Here is a 20,588-nt window from a genome sequence, read left to right as displayed (position 1 = left end):
ATAGTGTTAGTGTGCGGGGATCGCTGGACGGCGTGGACTCGGTGGGCCGAAGGGCCTGTTTCCGCGCTGTATCTCTAAATCTAAATCTAAAAAAAATCTAATTCCTTCATCCAAATCATTAATATATATTGTAAACAGTTGCGGCCCCAACACCAAGCCTTGCGGCACTCCACTCACCACTGCCTGCCATTCTGAAAAGGACTCGTTTATTCCCACTCTGCTTCCTGTCTGCCATCCAATTCTCTATCCATGTCAACACCCTACCCACAATACCATGTGCTCTAATTTTGCTCAACAACCTCCCGTTTGGGGCCTTATCAAAGGCTTTCTGAAAGTCTAGATACACTACCTCCACTGGCTCCCCTTCATCCGTGACAAAATGCTGGAGTAACTTAGACTTAGACTCTAAATCTAACACTAAGCCGAGTCTGAAGAAGGGTCTCGACCCGGATCGTCACCCATTCCTTCTCTCCAGAGATGCTGCTGCCTGTCCCGCTGAGTTACTCCAGCATTTTGTGTCAAACCTGCACGTCTTTGGAGCGTGGGAGGAAACCGGAGCACCCGGTGAAAACCCACGCAGGTCACGGGGAGAACGTACAAACTCCGTACAGACAGCGCCAGTAGTCAGGGTGGAACCCGGGTCTCTGGCGCCGTGAGGCAGCAACTCTACCGCTGCGCCACCGTGCCGCACAACTTGTCTGCACTCAGCTGGTATGAAATGGCAATGAACCAAGAGGCGAGCTGGAATCTGAATGCCGCTTGGCGTAGAGTGTGTGGGAATGGACGGAGGTGGGGCACAAATGCATTGTGTGCTTGGCAGGCAATGGAAGGAGAACTTTTCAAGGTCAATGTGACAACCTGTCACTGAGTCGAGGATCCCGTCCAGGGTTGCCAACTCACTCCCAAATACAGGACAAGGTGACGTCACCGCCCCGCGCCCCACGTGACCTCACCCAGCCAGCGGTCACGTGCTCCCGCTCCACCAATGGCGGCCGCCCGGGCCGGGAGGCGGGTAGTGGAGGAAAAAAAACCGCAGATGCTGGTTTAAATCGAAGGTAGACACAAAAAGCTGGAGTAACTCAGTGGGTCAGGCAGCATCTCTGGAGAGAAGGAATGGGTGACATTTCGGGACGACCCGTTGCCTGACCCGCTGAGTTACTCCAGGTTTTCGTGTCTACCTGGGAGGCGGGTTGCCTAGCAACCTCCATTAGGTGGCGCCGGGGCCTCTGGGCCTACACTGTCTGGAAGGTAGGCACAGATTTTAACCAGCATCTGGAGTTTTTCTCCTACCACACTGTCCGGGCCTACAGTGCCCCGCGGGCCCAACACGGGACAAGGGCGGTCCCGTACGGGACAAACCAATTTAGCCCAAAATACGGGATGTCCCGGCTAATGCGGGACAGTTGGCGGCCCTAATCGCGTCCAAGGAAGGCGACGGCTGGAGGCCCTGCAGCAGCCTGGGACTCGCCTGGATTGGGCCCCGCTCGTGACAACTACAGCACAGACTGAACTTGGAAAATGGTGCCAAAACATGGTGCCTCTTGCAAACGGGCTCAGTGGACTATTGCTGTACACTTTGCTAAACGGGGATGTGCTTATGTATGGCAATTAGGGTTGCCAACTGTCCCGTATTAGCCGGGACATCCCGTATATTGGGCTAAATTGGGTTAGACAATAGACAATAGACAATAGGTGCAGGAGGAGGCCTTTCGGCCCTTTGAGCCAGCATCACCATTCAATGTGATCATGGCTGATCATTCTCAATCAGTACCCCGTTCCTGCCTTCTCCCCATACCCCCTGACTCTATAGAGGACCGCCCTTGTCCCGTATTAGAACCGGGGGGCACTGTAGGCCCGGACAGTGTAGGCCCGGTCAGTGTAGGCCAGGACAGTGTAGGCCCGGTCAGTGTAGGCCCGGACAGTGTAGGCCCGGACAGTGTAGGCCCGGACAGTGTAGGCCCGGACAGTGTAGGCCCGGTCAGTGTAGGCCCGGACAGTGTAGGCCCGGTCAGTGTAGGCCCGGACAGTGTAGGCCCGGACAGTGTAGGCCCGGTAAGTGTAGGCCAGGACAGTGTAGGCCCGGTCAGTGTAGGCCCGGACAGTGTAGGCCCGGACAGTGTAGGCCCGGGCAGTGTAGGCCCGGTCAGTGTAGGCCAGGACAGTGTAGGCCCGGACAGTGTAGGCCCGGTCAGTGTAGGCCCGGACAGTGTAGGCCCGGACAGTGTAGGCCCGGACAGTGTAGGTCAGTACAGTGTAGGCGTGGACAGTGTAGGCCCAGACAGTGTAGGCCCGTACAGTGTAGGAGCGGACAGTGTAGGCCCGGACAGTGTAGGCCCGGACACTGTGGATGGCTCGATTGTAATCATGTACAGTCTTTCCACTGACTGGTTAGCGTGCAACAAAAGCTTTTCCCTGTACCTCAGTACACGTGACAATGACCGAAACTGAAACTGGGCCGAATGGCCTGTTTCCGCGTTGTATCTCTAAACGAAACCGAACATTGAACATTGAACATTGAACACCAAACTGCAATAATTAGTAAACGAATACTGAATTAAAGAGGCAGGTAGAAAGGTGGAGAGAGAGGTGGAGTAAGGGCGTGCACGGTAGCGCAGCGGTAGAGTTGCTGCTTTACAGCGAATGCAGCGCCGGAGACTCAGGTTCGATCCTGACTACGGGTGCTGCACTGTAAGGAGTTTGTACGTTCTCCCCGTGACCTGCGTGGGTTTTCTCCGAGATCTTCGGTTTCCTCCCACACTCCAAAGACGTACAGGTATGTAGGTTAATTGGCTGGGTAAATGTAAAGATTGTCCCTAGTGGGTGTAGGATAGTGTTAATGTACGCGGATCACTGGGCGGCACGGACTTGGAGGGCCGAAAAGGCCTGTTTCCGGCTGTAGATATATGATATGATATGATATGAGAGCTCGAGTGGTTTAGAAAATGATTTCCAGAGCCTGGTCGCTAGGCAACGGAAGGCTTAGCTGTCATCAGTGAGGGGATTAAAACCGGGGATGTTCAACAGGCCTGAACTGTGAGAGAACAATAACACACAAGGCCGAGAGAGTCTGCAGAGAAAGTAGGAAGTCCTTGGGAGAGTGAACGCTAATAATTGGAAAGATATAAAATATGTACGGTAAACTGAGATGTGGTGAAGTTGAGATGCCATTGAACCCAGAATGAACAGAGAGGCAGATATTGCAGATTGACACAAAATGCTGGACAATAGACAATAACAGAGCTTTATTTGTCGTTCGGTACCGAAGTACCGAACGAAACTACATAGCAGTCATAGAAAAGAAAAAAAAAGAACACAAGACACATGACCCCAACACAAACGTCCATCACAGTGACTCCAAACACCCCCTCACTGTGATGGAGGCAACAAAACTTCCCCTCTCTTCCCCACGCCCACGGACAGACAGCTCGTCCCCGACCGACCCGCACAGTCCCCGCACCGGGCGCTGAAACGTCTCGCGGCCGAACCGGGCGATGAAAGGCCCGCTACCAAGCCTTGCGCAGCTAAGTCCCGCAGCCGAGCCGCACCAGCGGTGAAAAGTCCCGCAGCCGAGCCGCACCGGGCGGAGTTAAGTCCTGCAGCCGAGTTGCACCGGGCGGTGTTAAGCCCCGCAGCCGAGTTGCACCGGGCGGTGTTAAGCCCCGCAGCCGAGCTGCACCGGGCGGTGTTAAGCCCCGCAGCCGAGCTGCACCGGGCAATGTAAGTCCAGCGGCCAAGCCGCACCGGGATGTAAAGTCCAGCGGCCAAGCCGCACCGGGATGTAAAGTCCAGCGGCCGAGCCGCACCGGGATGTAAAGTCCAGCGGCCGAGCCGCACCGGGGGATGTTAGGCCCCGCAGCCGAGCCGCACCCCGCGCCGTGAGGAAGAGGCCAGGTGCAGGAGGAGGCCATTCGGCCCTTCGAGCCAGCTCCGCCATTCAATGTGATCATGGCTGATCATCCACAATCAGTACCCCGTTCCTGCCTTCTCCCCATACCCCCTGACTCCGCTATCATTAAGAGCTCTATCTAGCTCTCTCTTGAAAGCAACCAGAGAATTGGCCTCCACTACCTTCTGAGGCAGAGAATTCCACAGATTCACAACTCTCTCAGTGAAAAAGTTCTTCTCCGTTCTAAATGGCCTGCCCCTTATTCTTAAACTGTGGCCCCTGGTTCTGGACTCCCTCGACATTGGGAACATGTTTCCTGCCTCTAGCCTGTCCAATCCCTTTATAATCTTTTATGTTTCATATAAGCTACCCCAGCATTCTGTGAAACGTCACCTATCCGTGTTCTCCAGAGATGCTGCCTGACCCGCTGAGTTACTCCAGCACTCTGTGAAACGTCACCTATCCATGTTCTCCAGAGATGCTGCCTGACCCGCTGAGTTACTCCAGCACTCTGTGTCCTTAATTAGATTTAGATTTTTTTTTAGATTTAGAGATACAGCGCGGAAACAGGCCCTTCGGCCCACCGGGTCCGCGCCGCCCATCGATCCCCGCACACTAACACCATCCTACACACACTAGGGACAAGCCAATTAACCTACATACCTATACGTCTTTGGAGTGTGGGAGGAAACCGAAGATCTCGGAGAAAACCCACGCAGGTCACGGGGAGAACGTACAAACTCCGTACAGACGGCGCCCGTAGTCAGGATCGCACCTGAGTCTCCGGTGCTGCATTCGCTGTAACGCAGCAACGCTACCGCTGCGCCACCGCGCCGCAATTGATATGATAAAGGGAATAAGGTGAATAATGTTCAGTGCAGGATAAAGGCCAGTAAAGGCTGATCACAGATAGACCGAGGGTCTCCAAAGAGGTCGATTGTAGCTCAGGACTGCTTTTGACAGAGCAAAGGTTGGACAAAGGCCATTGATGAAAGGTAAAAGGAATGAGATAAGGATAGAAGTGCTGTGGGGAAGAGATTTAATAGGAATCTGAGGGGCAACTTTTTCATACAATGGCTGCTGGGTGTATGGAACAAGCTGCCAGAGGAGGTATTTGAGGCTGGGACTAAGAAAGCTAATGGAATGTTGGCCTTCATAACGAGAGGATTTCAGTGTAGGAGTAAAGAGGTTCTTCTGCAGTTGTATAGGGCCCTGGTGAGACCACATCTGGAGTATTGTGTACAGTTTTGGTCTCCTAATTTGAGGAAGGACATCCTTGTAATTGAGGCAGTGCAGCGTAGGTTAACGAGATTGATCCCTGGGATGGCGGGACTGTCATATGAGGAAAGATTGGAAAGACTGGGCTTGTATTCATTGGAGTTTAGAAGGATGAGAGGGGATCTTATAGAGACGTATAAAATTATAAAAGGACTGGACAAGCTAGATGCAGGAAAAATGTTCCCAATGTTGGGCGAGTCCAGAACCAGGGGCCACAGTCTTAAAATTTGTGGAATTCTCTGCCACAGAGGGCAGTGGAAGCCAAATCACTGGAGTGTGCTGGCATACTGTATAACCACATGGTATGCCAGCTGCTCAGAAAAGGACAGGAAGGCCCTTCAGAGGGTCATCACGACGGCCCAGAAAATCATCGGCTGCTCACTGCCCTCCCTGGAGCACCTGTTCAGCCTACGCTGCCTCAGTAGAGCATGCAAAATAATAAAAGATCCATCCCACCCCGGCCACCGTCTGTTTGTTCATCTGCCCTCTGGTCGACGTTTCAGGTCGATCAAATCCCGAACAAACAGACTTAAGAACAGTTTTTACCCCAGGGCCATACGAGAACTGAACACTACCTTGCACTAGGCAACACCGTTAAAAAATCGGTCATATAATTGTATTTAATTGTATTTATGTATTTATTTGTTTTTGCATTTATTGCATATATGTTTGTACGCACCGTCAGGATTGGCTATTTTTTAATTTCGTTGTACTCGTTGCAATGACAATAAATGAATATTATTATTATTATTACTGGATGGATTTAAGAGAGTGTTAGATAGAGCTCTAGGGGCTAGTGCAATCAAGGGATACGGGGAGAAGGCAGGCACGGGTTATTGATTGGTGATGATCAGTCATGATCACAATGAAAGGAGGTACTGGCTCGAAGGGCCGAATGGCCTCCTCCCGCACCTATTTTCTATGTTTCTATGTTTCTATGACTATTCCAACGTTTAAGAAACAGTTAGACAGGCACATGGATAGGACAGGTTTGGAGAGATATGGACCGTACGCGGGCAGGTGGGACTAGTGTAGATGGGACATTGTTGGCCGGTGTGGGCAAGTTGGACCGAAGGGCCTGTTTCCACACTGTATCACCCTATGACTCTAAGTGCAAATTATTAAGTCAGAGAAAGGACCATAGGTGGAAGAAATAGGATTATATTCATGCGCATGGTGGCGCAGCGGTAAAGTTGCTGCCTTACAGCGCCAGAGATCCGGGTTCGATCCTGACTACGAGTGCTGTCTGTACGGACTTTGTACGTTCTCCCCGTGACCTGCGTGGGTTTTCTCCCAGATCTTCCGTTTCCTCCCACACTCCAAAGACGTATATATTGTTCTGTATCTCTAAACTAAACTGTGTGATCAGCTTAGATGTTGGGTTGATATTCCAGTTCTCCTTGTGTTGGGACTTGGGTTGCCAACTATCTCACTCCCAAATAAGGGACAAGGTGACGTCACTGCCCCGCGCCCCACGTGACCTCACCCAGCCAGCGGCCACGTGCTCCTGCTCCCCCAATGGCGGCCGCCTAGGATGGGAAGCAGGTTGCTACGCAACCTCTGTTAGTCGGCGCCCGGGCCTCCGGGCCTACACTGTCCGGACCTACACTGACTGGACCTACTGTGTCCAGGCCTACAGCGTCCGGGCCTACAGCATTCGGACCGGCAGCGTCCGGACCTACAGCTTCCGGGCCTACAGCGTCCGGACCTACAGCGTCCGGGCCTACTGTGTCTGGGCCTACTGTGTCTGGGCCTACAGCGTCCGGACCTACAGCGTCCGGACCTACAGCGTCCGGGCCTACAGCGTCCGGGCCTACAGCAGCCGGGCCTACAGTGCCCCATGGGCCTAATACGGGGCAAAGGTGGTCCTCTACGGGACAAACCAACTTAACTCAAAATACGGGATGTCCCGGCTAATACGGGACAGTTGGCCACACTAGTTGGGACAAACTTGGCACAACTCAACTTTTGAACTCGTGGAGCTGACAAAGCAAGAAATATTCAGGCTGAGAAGAATTTTCAAATTCACCGGGCCATTAAATCTGGCAAAGCAGAACTGAAGTTTCCCAAATGGTCAAAGTCTTGCTCTGAGAAATGGAAAGAGTAGCTTAAATTGTTCCGGGCAGTTAGATCACACATGAACAAAATCACACATGGAAAAAATAAGTGCAGTAGATTAACATTAAACTTAGCTTCCCATTCAAAATCAATTCGTAAACACGCCAAAAATAATTTTACGGGATAATAACTCTTTAAATGTAGGTAGGCCTCTGAGGAGCAAGTTGAATGATTAGTGGTGGAGATTAGCAGATTATAAAAAATGTGTAGGTTAAATATTACCGCTTGGATTTTGCCTCAAACACACTAATGGAAATGAATTTGAAAATGATTTAACAAATGGATTGTAAAGTTTTATTATCTAGTATAAGATGAACGTAGAGGGCTTATAGATAATCAGTAACATAGCCATCGCTGAAATACTTCACGGTTTGAAATGTTGAGGGTTAGTTGGAGGCCAGGAGGCTGAAAAGTGATCTTAGTTTAGAGATACAGCGAGGAAACAGGCCCTTCGGCCCACCGAGTCCGCACCGAACAGCGATCCCCGCACATTAACACTATCCTACACACACTAGGGGCAATTTACAATTATATCAAGGATACAAACCCAAGCCAATTAACCTACAAACCTGTACGTCTTTGGAGTAGAGGTGTATAAAATAATGAGGGGTGTCTTTTGCCCAGAGTAGGGGAATCAAGGAGCAGAGGACAATGGTTTAAGATGAGGGGGGAAAGATTTAATAGGAACCTATTAGGGGGCAACTTCAGTGTGCAGGAAAGAACTGCAGATGTTGATTTAAATCGAAGATAGACACAAAATGCTGGAGTAACTCAGCGGGACAGGCAGCATCTCGGGAGAGAAGGAATGGGTGACGTTTCGGGCCGAGTCTGAAGAAGGGTCTTGACCCGAAACGGTGCAGGAAAAATGGTTCCCAATGTTGGGGGCAGTTCAGAACCAGGGGCCACACAGTCTAAGAATAAAGGGGAGGCCATTTAAACCTGAGGTGAGAAGGAACTTTTTCACCCAGAGAATTGTGAATTTGTGGAATTCTCTGCCACAGAAGGCAGTGGAGGCCAATTCACTGGATGAATTTAAGAGAGAGTTAGATAGAGCTCTAGGGACTGGTGGAATCAAGGGATATGGGGAGAAGTTGGGCACAGGTTACTGATTATGGATGATCAGCCATGATCCCAATGAATGGCGGTGCTGGCTCGAAGGGCCGAATGGCCTCCTCCTGCACCTATTTTCTAAGTTTCTATTTTTCTATATCCCTCTAAACCTGTCCTATCCACGTACCTGTCTAAATGTTTCTTAAACGTTGTGATAGTTCCGGCCTCAATTACCTCCACTGGCAGCTCGTTCCATACACCCACCATCCTTTGTGTGAAAAGGTTACACCTCAGGTTCCTGTGAAATCTCCCCCCCCCCCTCACCTTAAAAACCTCTGGAATGTCCATTGAGGGAATACTTGAGGGAGGCATATACAATTATGAGAGGCATAGAGTCAGAACCATTTTCCCACAGCGTAAAGCTATGCCCTGCCACCACTAGAGGGCATAGCAGGATGGTGAGAGAGAGAACGTCTAATGGATATGTGTGGGGCATGTCATTGCCAGAGGTGGTTGATGCAGATACAATCGTGGTGTTTTAGAGGCTTTTAGATGGGCACATGGGTATGCAGGGAATGGAGGAATATGGATCACGTGTAGGCAGATGAGATCAACTTTAACGTGGCATCATGTTCTGTACAGACATGAAGGGCCCGTTATACTTCGTTTAGTTTAGTTTAGAGATACAGCGTGGAAACAGGCCCTTCGGCCCACCAGGACCGCGCCGACCAGCGATCCCCGCACACTATCACTATCCTACACCCACGAGGGACGATTTCCTTTTACATTTACCACGCCAATTAACCTACATACCTGTACGTCTTTGGAGTGCGGGAGGAAACCGAAGGTCTCGGAGAAAACCCTACGCAGGTCACGGGGAGAACGTACAAACTCCGTACAGACAGCTACCGTAGTCACGATCGAACCCGGGTCTCCGGCGCTGCATTCGCTGTAAGGCAGCAACTCTACCGCCGCGCCACCGTGCCGTATTCCCCGACATCTTCGGTTTCCTCCCACACTCCAAAGACGTACAGGTTTGTAGGTTAATTGGCTTGGTATAAATGTAAAAATTGTCCCCAGTGGGTGTAGGATAGTGTTAATGTGCGGGGATCGCTGGTCGGCGCGGACCCGGAGGGCCGAAAGAGTCTGTTTCCGCGCTGTGTCTCTAAAGTAGATATCTCTAAACTCGAGGAGGTAGTTGAGGCAGGGACTATCGCAACCTTTAAGAAACATTTGGACAGGTACATGGATAGGACAGGTTTGGAAGGATCTGGGCCAAACGCAGGCAGGTGGGACTAGTGTAGATGGGACATGTTGGCCGGTGTGGGCAAGTTGGGTTGAAGGGCCTGTTTCCACACTGTATGACTATAACACTCCGTAACCCGGTACATGTGACAATAATAAACCTTACAACTAAACCCAACCTTGTCTGAATGATTGTTTTAAACAGGTTGTGAGGTTGCGATTCGGAAGGTGAAGCCAACATACTGTCGAGAATACTACTACACTCCGTCTGACAGCCAATTTAAAGCTGCCGTCTCAGATGCTATTGATGTGTTGAGGTACGACATTTTGTTACACAGCTGTGGTTGCCAACTTCCTCGCTCCCACATAAGGGACACAAGGTGACGTCAACACCCCGCGCCCCACGTGACCTCACCCAGCCGGCGGCCACGTGCTCCCGCTCCGCCAATGGCGGCGTTAGGCAGGCAGCCGGCTCAGGCAGAGCCCTCTTCCGCCTGGCGCCGTGACTCACGGAAGGCCAGCTTGGCCAGGCCCAGGAGCGACCCAACCAGGACATCCTCGGCCGTGCTACCCTCTCCCCGTGCGCACAGGGGTGTCCAAAGATGAGGATGGTGGGTGAGAAGTGCAGCCAGAAGGCAACAGACAATAGGTGCAGGAGGTGGCCATTCGGCCCTTCGAGGCAGCACCGCCATTCAATGTGATCATGGCTGATCGTCCACAATCAGTACCCCGTTCCTGCCTTCACCCCATACCTCCTGACTCCGCTATCCTTAAGAGCTCTGTCTAGCTCTCTCTTGAAAGCATCCAGAGAATTGGCCTCCACTGCCTTCTGAGGCAGAGAATTCCACAGATTCACAACTCTCTGACTGAAAAGGTTTTTCCTCATCTCTGTTCTAAATGGCCGACCCCTTATTCTTAAACTGTGTGGCCCCTGGTTCTGGACTCCCCCAACATTGGGAACATGTTTCCTGCCTCTAGCGTGTCCAACCCCTTAATAATCTTATACGTTTCGATAAGATCCCCTAAAGGAGCAACCCCTTTAGATATTGAAACAGGGGCTATGGCGTTGAGTGTTGGGTGGTCTTTTGGAGGACGGACATCCTGGTGCTTTCATTTCCTGTACATTCTGAAATGAGTCCTCCCATGGTGTTGACACAGTGACATCGTGAAGCTGAATATTTTGACATCTCTGCTCCATTTATATTGAAGTGAATACCATCTGTATAAATAGGCTTTCTACTTGGTGGCATAGGAAGTCAAAGTGAATTTAAATGGCCACTGGTGGCCTGAAGGTGGATATTTCCTGCTGTTCAATGAACATTATTCTCCTGTTCTACCACCGCTGAATACTTCCGTCTGCTCCCATTTACTAGTCTGCTTTTCCAGCTGCCTGCCTCATTCCACAATGCCAACCACAACAAGCTTAACCGTTAAATTGGCCCAATGTTCATGCCTTCAACGTGTATTTAGAAGGACCGAGGGGGGACCTCATTGAAACTTACCAAATAGGTTTAAGGGATTGGACACGCTAGAGGCAGGAAACATGTTCCCAATGTTGGGGGAGTCCAGAACCAGGGGCCACACAGTTTACGAATAAGGGGTAGGCCATTTAGAACGGAGATGGGGAAAAACATTTTCAGTCAGAGAGTTGTAAATCTGTGGAATTCTCTGCCTCAGAAGGCAGTGGAGGCCAATTCTCCGGATGCTTTCAAGAGGGAGCTAGATAGAGCTCTTAAGGATAGCGGAGTCAGGGGGTATGGGGAGATGGCAGGAACGGGGTACTGATTAAGAATGATCAGCCATGATCACATTGAATGGCGGTGCTGGTTTGAAGGGCCAAATGGCCTCCTCCTGCACCTATTGTCTATTGTCTATTGTCTACAATGAAAGGCCTGGATAGAGTGGATATGGAGAGATTGTTTCCACTAGTTTAGTTTAGTTTAGTTTAGAGATACAGCACGAAAACAGGCCATAACAATTTGGCCCCTTGTCAAAGTCGCTCAGGTCTTTACTCCTGCCCATTTCTCCTGCATCCAACACGTCAACTTCAAGAACTGACTGGTCACTTGCTGCCTAATATATCCCACCCCTTGACAGGTGCCATTGTAACAAGATAATCAATGTTATTCACTTCGCCTCTCAGTGGTCATAATGTTTTGGCTGATTGGTGTATGAAATATCATTAGATACAGGTGAGGTGCCATAAGACAAGAGGGTGGGTTGTGTTGTAGGGATCTAGGAGTGCATGTACACAGTTCCCTGAAAGTGCCCCCTCATCCCATTTTCCTGCCTTCTCCCCGTAACCTTTGACAACCGTTCCAATCAAGAGTTTGTCTATCTCTGCCGTACAATTATCCACTGACTTGGCCTCCCCAGCCCTCTGTGGCAATGAATTCCGCAGATTAACCATCCTTTGACTAAAGGACTACCCTCTGACTAATGTTGTTAAAAGGGTCTTTCCATTAATTGTATACCCTCTCACGGCAGCACGGTGGCGCAGCGGTAGAGTTGCTGCCTTACAGCGAATGCAGCGCCGGAGACCCGGGTTCGATCCCGACTACGGGTGCTGTCTGCACAGACAATAGACAATAGACAATAGGTGCAGGAGGAGGCCATTCAGCCCTTCGAGCCAGCACCGCCATTCAATGCGATCATGGCTGATCATTCTCAATCAGTACCCCGTTCCTGCCTTCTCCCCATACCCCCTCACTCCGCTATCCTTAAGAGCTCTATCCAGCTCTCTCTTGAAAGCATCCAACGAACTGGCCTCCACTGCCTTCTGAGGCAGAGAATTCCACACCTTCACCACTCTCTGACTGAAAAAGTTCTTCCTCATCTCCGTTCTAAATGGCCTACCCCTTATTCTTAAACTGTGGCCCCTGTCTCTCCCGGAGTTTGTACGTTCCCCCCGTGACCTGCGTGGGTTTTCTCCGAAATCTTCGGTTTCCTCCCACACTCCAAAGACGTACGGGTTTGTAGGTTAATTGGCTTGGTATAAATGTAAACATTGTCCCGAGTGTGTGTAGGATAGTGTTAGTGTGCGGGCATCGCTGGTCGGCGCAGACCCGGTGGGCCGAAAGGGCCTGTTTCCGCGCTGTATCTCTAAACTAAATTAAACTAAACTAAACTAAACTAAACCCTCCTTACATTCAATCTCCCAACATGCCACACCTCACACTTGCTTGAGCTAGGCTCCCTGCTATTTTTCAACCCATTTCTGCAGCCGATCGATATACCTAATGGACATCAACAGCTCGCTACGCTAAGGAGTGCAGGAGGATGAGGGGTCATTTTATAGCGGTGTATAAAATCATCAGGGAAATATAGTATCACAAAATGCTGAAATTAACTGCAGATGCTGGTACAAATCGAAGGTATTTATTCACAAAATGCTGGAGTAACTCAGCAGGTCAGGCAGCATCTCAGGAGAGAAGGAATGGGTGACGTTTCAGGTCGAGACCCTTCTTCAGACTGATGTCAGGGGGGCGGGACAAAGGAAGGATATAGGTGGAGACAGGAAGATAGAGGGAGAACTGGGAAGGGGGGGAGGAGAAGAGAGGGACAGAGGATCTATCTAAAGTTGGAGAAGTCGATGTTCATACCGCTGGGCTGCAAGCTGCCCAGGCGAAATATGAGGTGCTGTTCCTCCAATTTGCGGTGGGCCTCACTATGGCACTGGAGGAGGCCCGTGACAGAAAGGTCAGACTGGGAGTGGGAGGGGGAGTTGAAGTGCTCAGCCACCGGGAGATCAGGTTGGTTAAGGCGGACCGAGCGTAGGTGTTGAGCGAAGTGATCGCCGAGCCTGCGTTTGGTAAATAAGTTGACATCTGGAGCAGCGGATGCAATAGATGAGTTTGGAGGAGGTGCAGGTGAACCTTTGTCTCACCTGGAAAGACTGTTTGGGTCCTTGGATGGAGTTGAGGGGGGAGGTAAAGGGACAGGTGTTGCATCTCGTGCGGTTGCAGGGGAAAGTGCCCGGGGATGGGGTGGTTTGGGTAGGAAGGGGCGAGTGGACCAGGGAATTATGGAGGGAATGGAGGTGTAAGATACAGTCCCAGTATCGCCCGAGTAAAGATAGTCCGAGGGTCTCCAATGACGTAGATGGCAGCTCAGCACTGCTCTCTGGTTGTGGTAGGATGATTCAGTCGCCTGATAACAGCTGGGAAGAAACTGTCTCTGGAGGTGTGCGTTTTTCACACCTCTGTACCTCTGGGTACATGGGGGAGGGATGGAAACAGGGCACTCTGTTAAACCGATGGAACCCAAAACGTCACCTGTCCACGACCTTCAGAGATGCTGCCTGACCTGCCCAGTTACTCCAGCACTTTGTGTTCAAATTTTCACATTCATGAATGTACAAGCCCATAACTTTGAGGAGCTGAGAATTAAATAAAATTAAACTCTCCAACCAGCAATACCTGTGCATTAATTCTGCAGGATATTAATTCTGAGCACATGTGCGTGAAGAATTGCCACTTCCACGGTGGCGCAACGGGTAGAGTTGCTACCTCACAGCGCCAGGGTCCCGGGTTCGATCCCGGTTAAGGGTGCCGCCTGTACGGAGTTTGTACGTTCTCCCCGTGACCCGCGTGGGTTTCCTTGCACGCTCCAAAGACACGCGGGGTTTGCATGTGAATCGACTTGGTGTAAAGGGGAATTGGCCTTAGTGTGTGTAGGATAGTGTGTTAGCGTGGCGGGAGTCCAGTGCCAGGGGCCACGCAGTCTAAGAATAAAAGGGAGGCCATTTAAAACTGAGGCGAGAAAAAACTTTTTCACCCAGAGAGTTGTGGATTTGTGCAATTCTCTGCCACAGAGGGCAGTGGAGGCCAATCCACTGGATGAATTTAAAAGAGAGTTAGATAGAGCTCTAGGAGCTAGCGGAATCAAGGGATATGGGGAGAAGGCAGGCACGGGTTACTGATTGCGGGTGATCAGCCATGATCACAATGAGTGGTGGTGCTGGCTCGAAGGGCAAAATGGCCTCCTCCTAGATTTTTAGATTTTTTTACAGCACGGAAACAGGCCCTTCGGCCCACCGGGTCCGCGCCGCCCAGCGATCCCCGCACATTATCACTATCCTACACACCCTAGGGACAATTTTTACATTTGCCCAGCCAATTAACCTACATACCTGTACGTCTTTGGAGCGTGGGAGGAAACCGAAGATCTCGGAGAAAACCCACGCAGGTCACGGGGAGAACGTACAAACTCCGTACAGACGGCGCCCGTAGTCGGGATCGAACCTGAGTCTCCGGCGCTGCATTCGCTGTAAGGCAGCAACTCTACCGCTGCGCCACCGTGCACCTATTTGCTATGTTTCTATGAATCGCTGGTCCACGCTGACTCGGTGGGCCGGGGGGCCTGTTTCCGCGCTGTCTCCAAACTACACTAAACTTCTCATCTTTTCTTGGAAAAGGATCGTGTATCTACAGCTGGTTTAGATTGCAGTCGAACAGCCATCCATTTCGAGAGGCTGCTTTGCCCAAGTCTTGATGCAAACAAATCCCTAACTAGGTCATCACGCAGCACTAAATTAATCATCTACACAATGTCCAGATGTTTCTAAGACATTATGTAATTTCCCTGATGGCTTCTTCGAATTGCTATTAATGCCTTACAGTTATAGCATCTATTCTCACACCAGATCCATTTTTGCATATGGAGTCACCGAGCCAAACAGCATGGAAACACACCATTCGGCCCATTTCGTCCATGCCGACCAGAGGACATAAGTTTGAGATGAAGGGGAAAAGATTTAATAGGAATCCGAAGGGTAACTTTTTCACGCAAAGGGTGGTGGGTGGGTGTATGCAACAAGCTGCCAGAGGAGGTAGTTGAGGCTGGGACTGTCCCAACGTTTAAGAAACAGCTAGACAGGTACATGGATAGGACAGGTTTGGTGGGCTATGGGCCGAACGCAGGCAGGTGTGGCTGGGACATTGTTGGCCGTTGTGGGCAAGTTGGGCCGAAGGGGCCTGTTTCCATGCTGTATCACTCTATGACTCTATGAATCTGTGGAATTCTCTGCCTCAGAAGGCAGTGGAGGCCAATTCTCTGAATGCATTCAAGAGGGAACTAGATAGAGCTCTTAAGGATAACGGAGTCAGGGGGTATGGGGAGAAGGCAGGAACGGAGTACTGATTGAGAATGATCAGCCATGATCACATAAAATGGTGGTGCTGGCTCAAAGGGCCGATTGGCCTCCTCCTGCACCTATTGTCTATTGTCTATAACTTTTTCACCCAGAGAGTTGTGAATTTGTGGAATTCTCCGCCACAGAAGGCAGTGGAGCCCAATTCACTGGATGAATTTAAAAAGAGAGTTAGATAGAGCTCTAGGGGCTAGTGAAATCAAGGGATATGGGGAGAAGGCAGGCACGGGTTACTGATTGTGGATGATCAGCCATGATCACAATGAATGGCGGTGCTGGCTCGAAGGGCCAAATGGCCTCCTCCTGCACCTATTTTCTATGTTTCTATGACTCTCTATGACCAAGATGTGGATTTCATTGCCACAGATGGCTGTGAAGGACAAGTCAATGCATATAACGGTTTTCACAAGAGTATTATTTAACAGTTAATTATTGGGGTTGTTTTTTTTTTGCAGCAAGAGATTCTTCGGGGAATTAAGCTACCCCTTGTGGCTTGAAGGCAGCGGATGTGTGTCGGCCTGCATTATAAGGGCTGCAGGACCCTGCGACTAACTCACAACTGGGCAGCAGCCGCAGCCCTTTGTTTCTCTCTTTTCTCAGCTGGCAATCTCTTCCTACGCGCACACAAATGAACAATTGTCGGCTCACAGGCTGGGATAGTCATCCGCACAGATTTCCCACCACTTCTCCGAATTCTATACAAGCTGTACATTGGGGTTGCCAACTTCCTCGCTCCCAAATAAGGGACAAAGGGCGACGTCACCTGCCCCCGCGCCCCACGTGACCTCACCCAGCCAGCGGACACGTGCTCCCGCTCCACCAATGGGTAGCAGCCTGGGCCGGGTTGCTACGCAACCTCCGTTAGCGGCCCCCGGGGTCTCCGGGCAAACACTGTCCGGGACTACAGCGGCCCCCCGGGCTACTGTGTCCAGGCCTGCGGTGTCCGGGCCTATAGTGTCCGGGCCTGCGGTGTCCGGGCCTATAGTGTCCGGGCCTACAGTGTCCAGGCCTATAGTGTCCGGGCCTACTGTGTCCGGGACTACAGCGGCCCCCCGGGCTACTGTGGCCGGACCTACAGAGTCCGGGCCTACAGTGTCCGGGACTACAGTTTCCGGGACTACAGCGGCTCCCCGGGCTACTACGTCCGGGCCTACAGAGTCGGGGCCTACAGTGTCCAGGTCTAAAGTGCCTGGGCCTACAGTGTCCAGGCCTACAGTGTCCGGGCTACAGTGTCCTGGGCCTACAGTGACCGGGACTACAGTGTCCGGGCCTACCGTGTCCGGGCCTACAGTGTCTGGGCCTACATCGCCATCCGGGCCTAATACAGGACAAGGAGGTTCCATAGGGAACAAATCAATTTAGCCCAAATTACGGGATGTCCCAGCCCCTGCACTTTTTCCAGCTTAACGACATCCTTAACTGAACACCGTACTCCAAATGTGGCCTCAACGTCACCTTGTACAGCTAGGGTTGCCAACTGTCCCGTATTAGCTGGGACATCCTGTATTTTGGGCTAAATTGATTTGTCCCGTATGGAATCGCCCTTGTCCCGCATTAGGCCCGGACGGCGATGTAGGCCCGGACACTGTAGGCCCGGACACTGTAGCTCGGGGGCCGCTGTAGTCCCGGACACTGTAGGCCCAGGCACTGTAGGTCCGGGCACTGTAGGCCCGGACACTGTAGGCCCCAACACTGTAGTCCTGGACACTGTAGGCCCCGACACTGTAGGCCCGGACACTGTCGGCCCCAACACTGTAGGCCCGGACACTGTAGGCCCGGGTACTGTAGGCCTGGACACTGTCGGCCCCAACACTGTAGGCCCGGACACTGTAGGCCCCAACACTGTAGGCCTGGACACTGTAGGCCCCAACACTGTAGCTTGGGGGCCGCTGTAGTCCCGGACACTGTAGGCCCAGGCACTGTAGGCCTGGACACTGTAGTCCCCAACACTGTAGGCCCGGACACTGTAGGCTGGGGGCCGCTGTAGTCCCGGACACTGTAGGCCCGGACACTATAGGGACCGGACACAGTAGCCCAGGGGGCCGCTGTAGTCCCGGACAGTGTAGGCCCGGAGACCTCAGATGCCGCCTAACGGAGGTTGCGTAGCAACCCGCCTCCCGGCCCGGGCTGCTGCCCATTGGTGGAGCGGGAGCAGGTGGCCGCTGGCTGGGTGAGGTCACGTGGGGCGCGGGGCCAGGTGACGTCACCCTTTGTCCCTTATTTGGGAGCGAGGAAGTTGGCAACCCCTATGTATGGAATTGTATAGAATTCGGAGAAGTGGTGGGAAATCTGTGCGGATGACTATCCCAGCCTGTGAGCCGACCATTGTTCATTTGTGTGCACGTAGGAAGAGATTGCCAGCTGAGAAAAGAGAGAAACAAAGGGCTGCGGCTGCTGCCCAGTTGTGAGTTAGTCACTGGGTCCTGCAGCCTTGTAATGCAGGCCGACACACATCCGCTGCCTTCAAGCCACAAGGGGTAGCTTAATTCCCCGAAGAATCTCTTGCTGCGAAAAAAAACCCAACCCCAATAATTAACTGTTAAATAATACTCTTGTGAAAACCGTCATCTGCAGCTGATGCAGACATCTTTAAAAAGCATACAGTCGGAAGCAAAGGGGACGTGTTAAAGGTGATTTGCGTTTCTCCATTGTAGCGCGGATTGATGCAAAAAACTTCTGTGCGGGGGATTAAAACAATCAGGCCATCAGCGAAGGCTGAAATGAGGTCCAATGATATCAGCCGTCCCCAAAGACAATGACTCATAACCTGCAGAAACGCAGTGATGACTGCAGCATCTTAATTAGTTCTCCGTCTTCCCATTGCTCAAGGTCGGGACGACTCTAGTCCACACGTGGGGCGCGGCAGTCGAGTCGCTGCCTCACAGCGCCGGAGACCCGGGTTCCATCCTGACTGCCTGTACGGAGTCTGTACCGTCTTCCCCGTGACCTGCGTGGGTTTTCTCCGGGTGCTCCGGTTTCCTCCCGCACTCCAAACACGTACAGGTTCGCAGGTCGATTGGCCTTTGGTAACTTGTTGTAGGAGAGTGGCGCACAGGTGATCGCAACGATTAACAGATTCTTAAAATTAGTGCCAGGTGTGTCATAGAAACATAGAAACATAGGAAATAGGTGCAGGAGGAGGCCATTCGGCCCTTCGAGCCTGCACCGCCAGTCAATATGATCATGGCTGATCATCCAGCTCAGTAACCCGTACCTGCCTTCTCTCCATACCCCCTGATCCCTTTAGCCACAAGGGCCACATCTAACTCCCTCTTAAATATAGACAATGAACTGGCCTCAACTACCTTCTGTGGCAGAGAATTCCACAGACTCACCACTCTCTGTGTGAAGAAATGTTTTCTCATCTCGGTCCTAAAAGACTTCCCCCTTATCCTTAAGCTGTGACCCCTGGTTCTGGACTTCCCCAACATCGGGAAAAATCTTCCCGCATCTAGCCTCTCCAACCCCTTAAGAATTTTATATGTTTCTATAAGATCCCCCCTCAGTCTTCTAAATTCCAGCGAGTACAAGCCGAGTCTATCCAGTCTTTCTTCATATGAAAGTGTCAGGGGTTACGGGGAGAAGGCAGGAGAATGGGCTTGAGAGGGAGAGATAGGTCAGCCATGTTTGAATGGCGGAGTAGACCCGATGGGCCGAATGGCCTAATTCTGCTGGTAGTACCTATGAACATAAACTTATGAAGTCTGAAGTGATAGGTGGATACACTTGAGGGAGGGTATCAACAGATTACCTGCCACACTTTATCCTGCCCTCCTCTCTTCCACCATTCCCCCCTTCTCCCCCCCCCCACCACAATCAGTCAGAAGAAAGGTCCTGACCCGAAACGTCACCTAGCCACGTTCTCCAGAGATGCTGCCTGACCCGCTGAGTTACTCCAGCACTCTGTGAAACGTCACCCATTCCTTCTCTCCAGAGATGCTGCCTGACCCGCTGAGTTACTCCAGCACTCTGTGAAACGTCACCTATCCATGTTCTCCAGAGATGCTGCCTGACCCGCTGAGTTTAATTTAGTTTAGTTTAGAGAAACAGTTTGGAAACAGGCCTTTCGGCCCGCTGAGTCAGCACATTAACACAAACTAGGAACAATTTACATTTATACCAGGCCAATGAACTTTCATACCTGTATATCTTTGGATGGTGGGAGGAAACCGACGATCTTGGAGAAAACCCATGCAGTCACGGGGAGAACGTACCAACTCCGTACAGACAAGCACTCATGGTCAGGATCGAACTTACAGCGTCTCTGGTGCTGTAAGGCAGTAGCTCTACCGAGGGGTGCCAACCATCTCACTCCCAAATAAGGGACAAGGTGATGTCATCGCCCCGCGCCCCATGTGACCTCACCCAGCCAGCGGCCACGTGCTCCCGCTCCACCAATGGCGGCCGCCCGGGGCGGGAGGCGGGTTGCTAAGCAACCTCCATTAGGCGGGCGCCCGGGCCTCCGGGCCTATACTGTCCGGAGGTAGACACGAAATGCTGGAGTAACTCGGCGGGTCAGGCAGCATCTAGGGAGAGTAGGAATGGGTGACGTTTCGGGTCGAGACCCTTCCTCAGACCCGAAACGTCACCCATCAGTCTGAAGAAGGGTCTCGACCCGAAACATCACCCAATTCCTTCTCTCCAGAGATGCTGCCTGACCCGATGAGTTAATCCAGCATTTTGTGTCTACCTTCGATTTTAACCAGCATCCGTGACCATATCACCCCCGTCCTTTACAAGCTCCACTGGCTCCCCATCCCCCAGAGAATCCAGTACAAAATCCTCCTCATAACCTACAAAGCCCTCCATAACCTGGCCCCATCCTACCTGACCGACCTCCTCCACAGGCACACTCCCACC

The 20,588-nt window shown here is 51.6% G+C and overlaps 1 protein-coding gene across 3 annotated transcripts in view; it reads left to right on the top strand.

Moving 5' to 3' along the window:
* enpp6 (ectonucleotide pyrophosphatase/phosphodiesterase 6) overlaps positions 1-20,588 on the top strand; it is a 58,917-nt gene that overhangs the window by 23,326 nt on the left and 15,003 nt on the right. For all 3 annotated transcript variants that reach the window (XM_078396670.1, XM_078396669.1, XM_078396668.1), the window contains exon 3: positions 9,783-9,894. In XM_078396670.1, coding sequence (XP_078252796.1) covers positions 9,783-9,894 — 112 coding nt within the window. The remainder of the gene's footprint in view (positions 1-9,782; positions 9,895-20,588) is intronic.

Source organism: Rhinoraja longicauda, chromosome 3 (genome assembly GCF_053455715.1).
Source record: "Rhinoraja longicauda isolate Sanriku21f chromosome 3, sRhiLon1.1, whole genome shotgun sequence".
NCBI classification, from domain to species: domain Eukaryota; kingdom Metazoa; phylum Chordata; class Chondrichthyes; order Rajiformes; family Arhynchobatidae; genus Rhinoraja; species Rhinoraja longicauda.
Note: the sequence above shows the minus strand (reverse complement) of the source record. Positions and strands in the feature narration are given on the sequence as shown.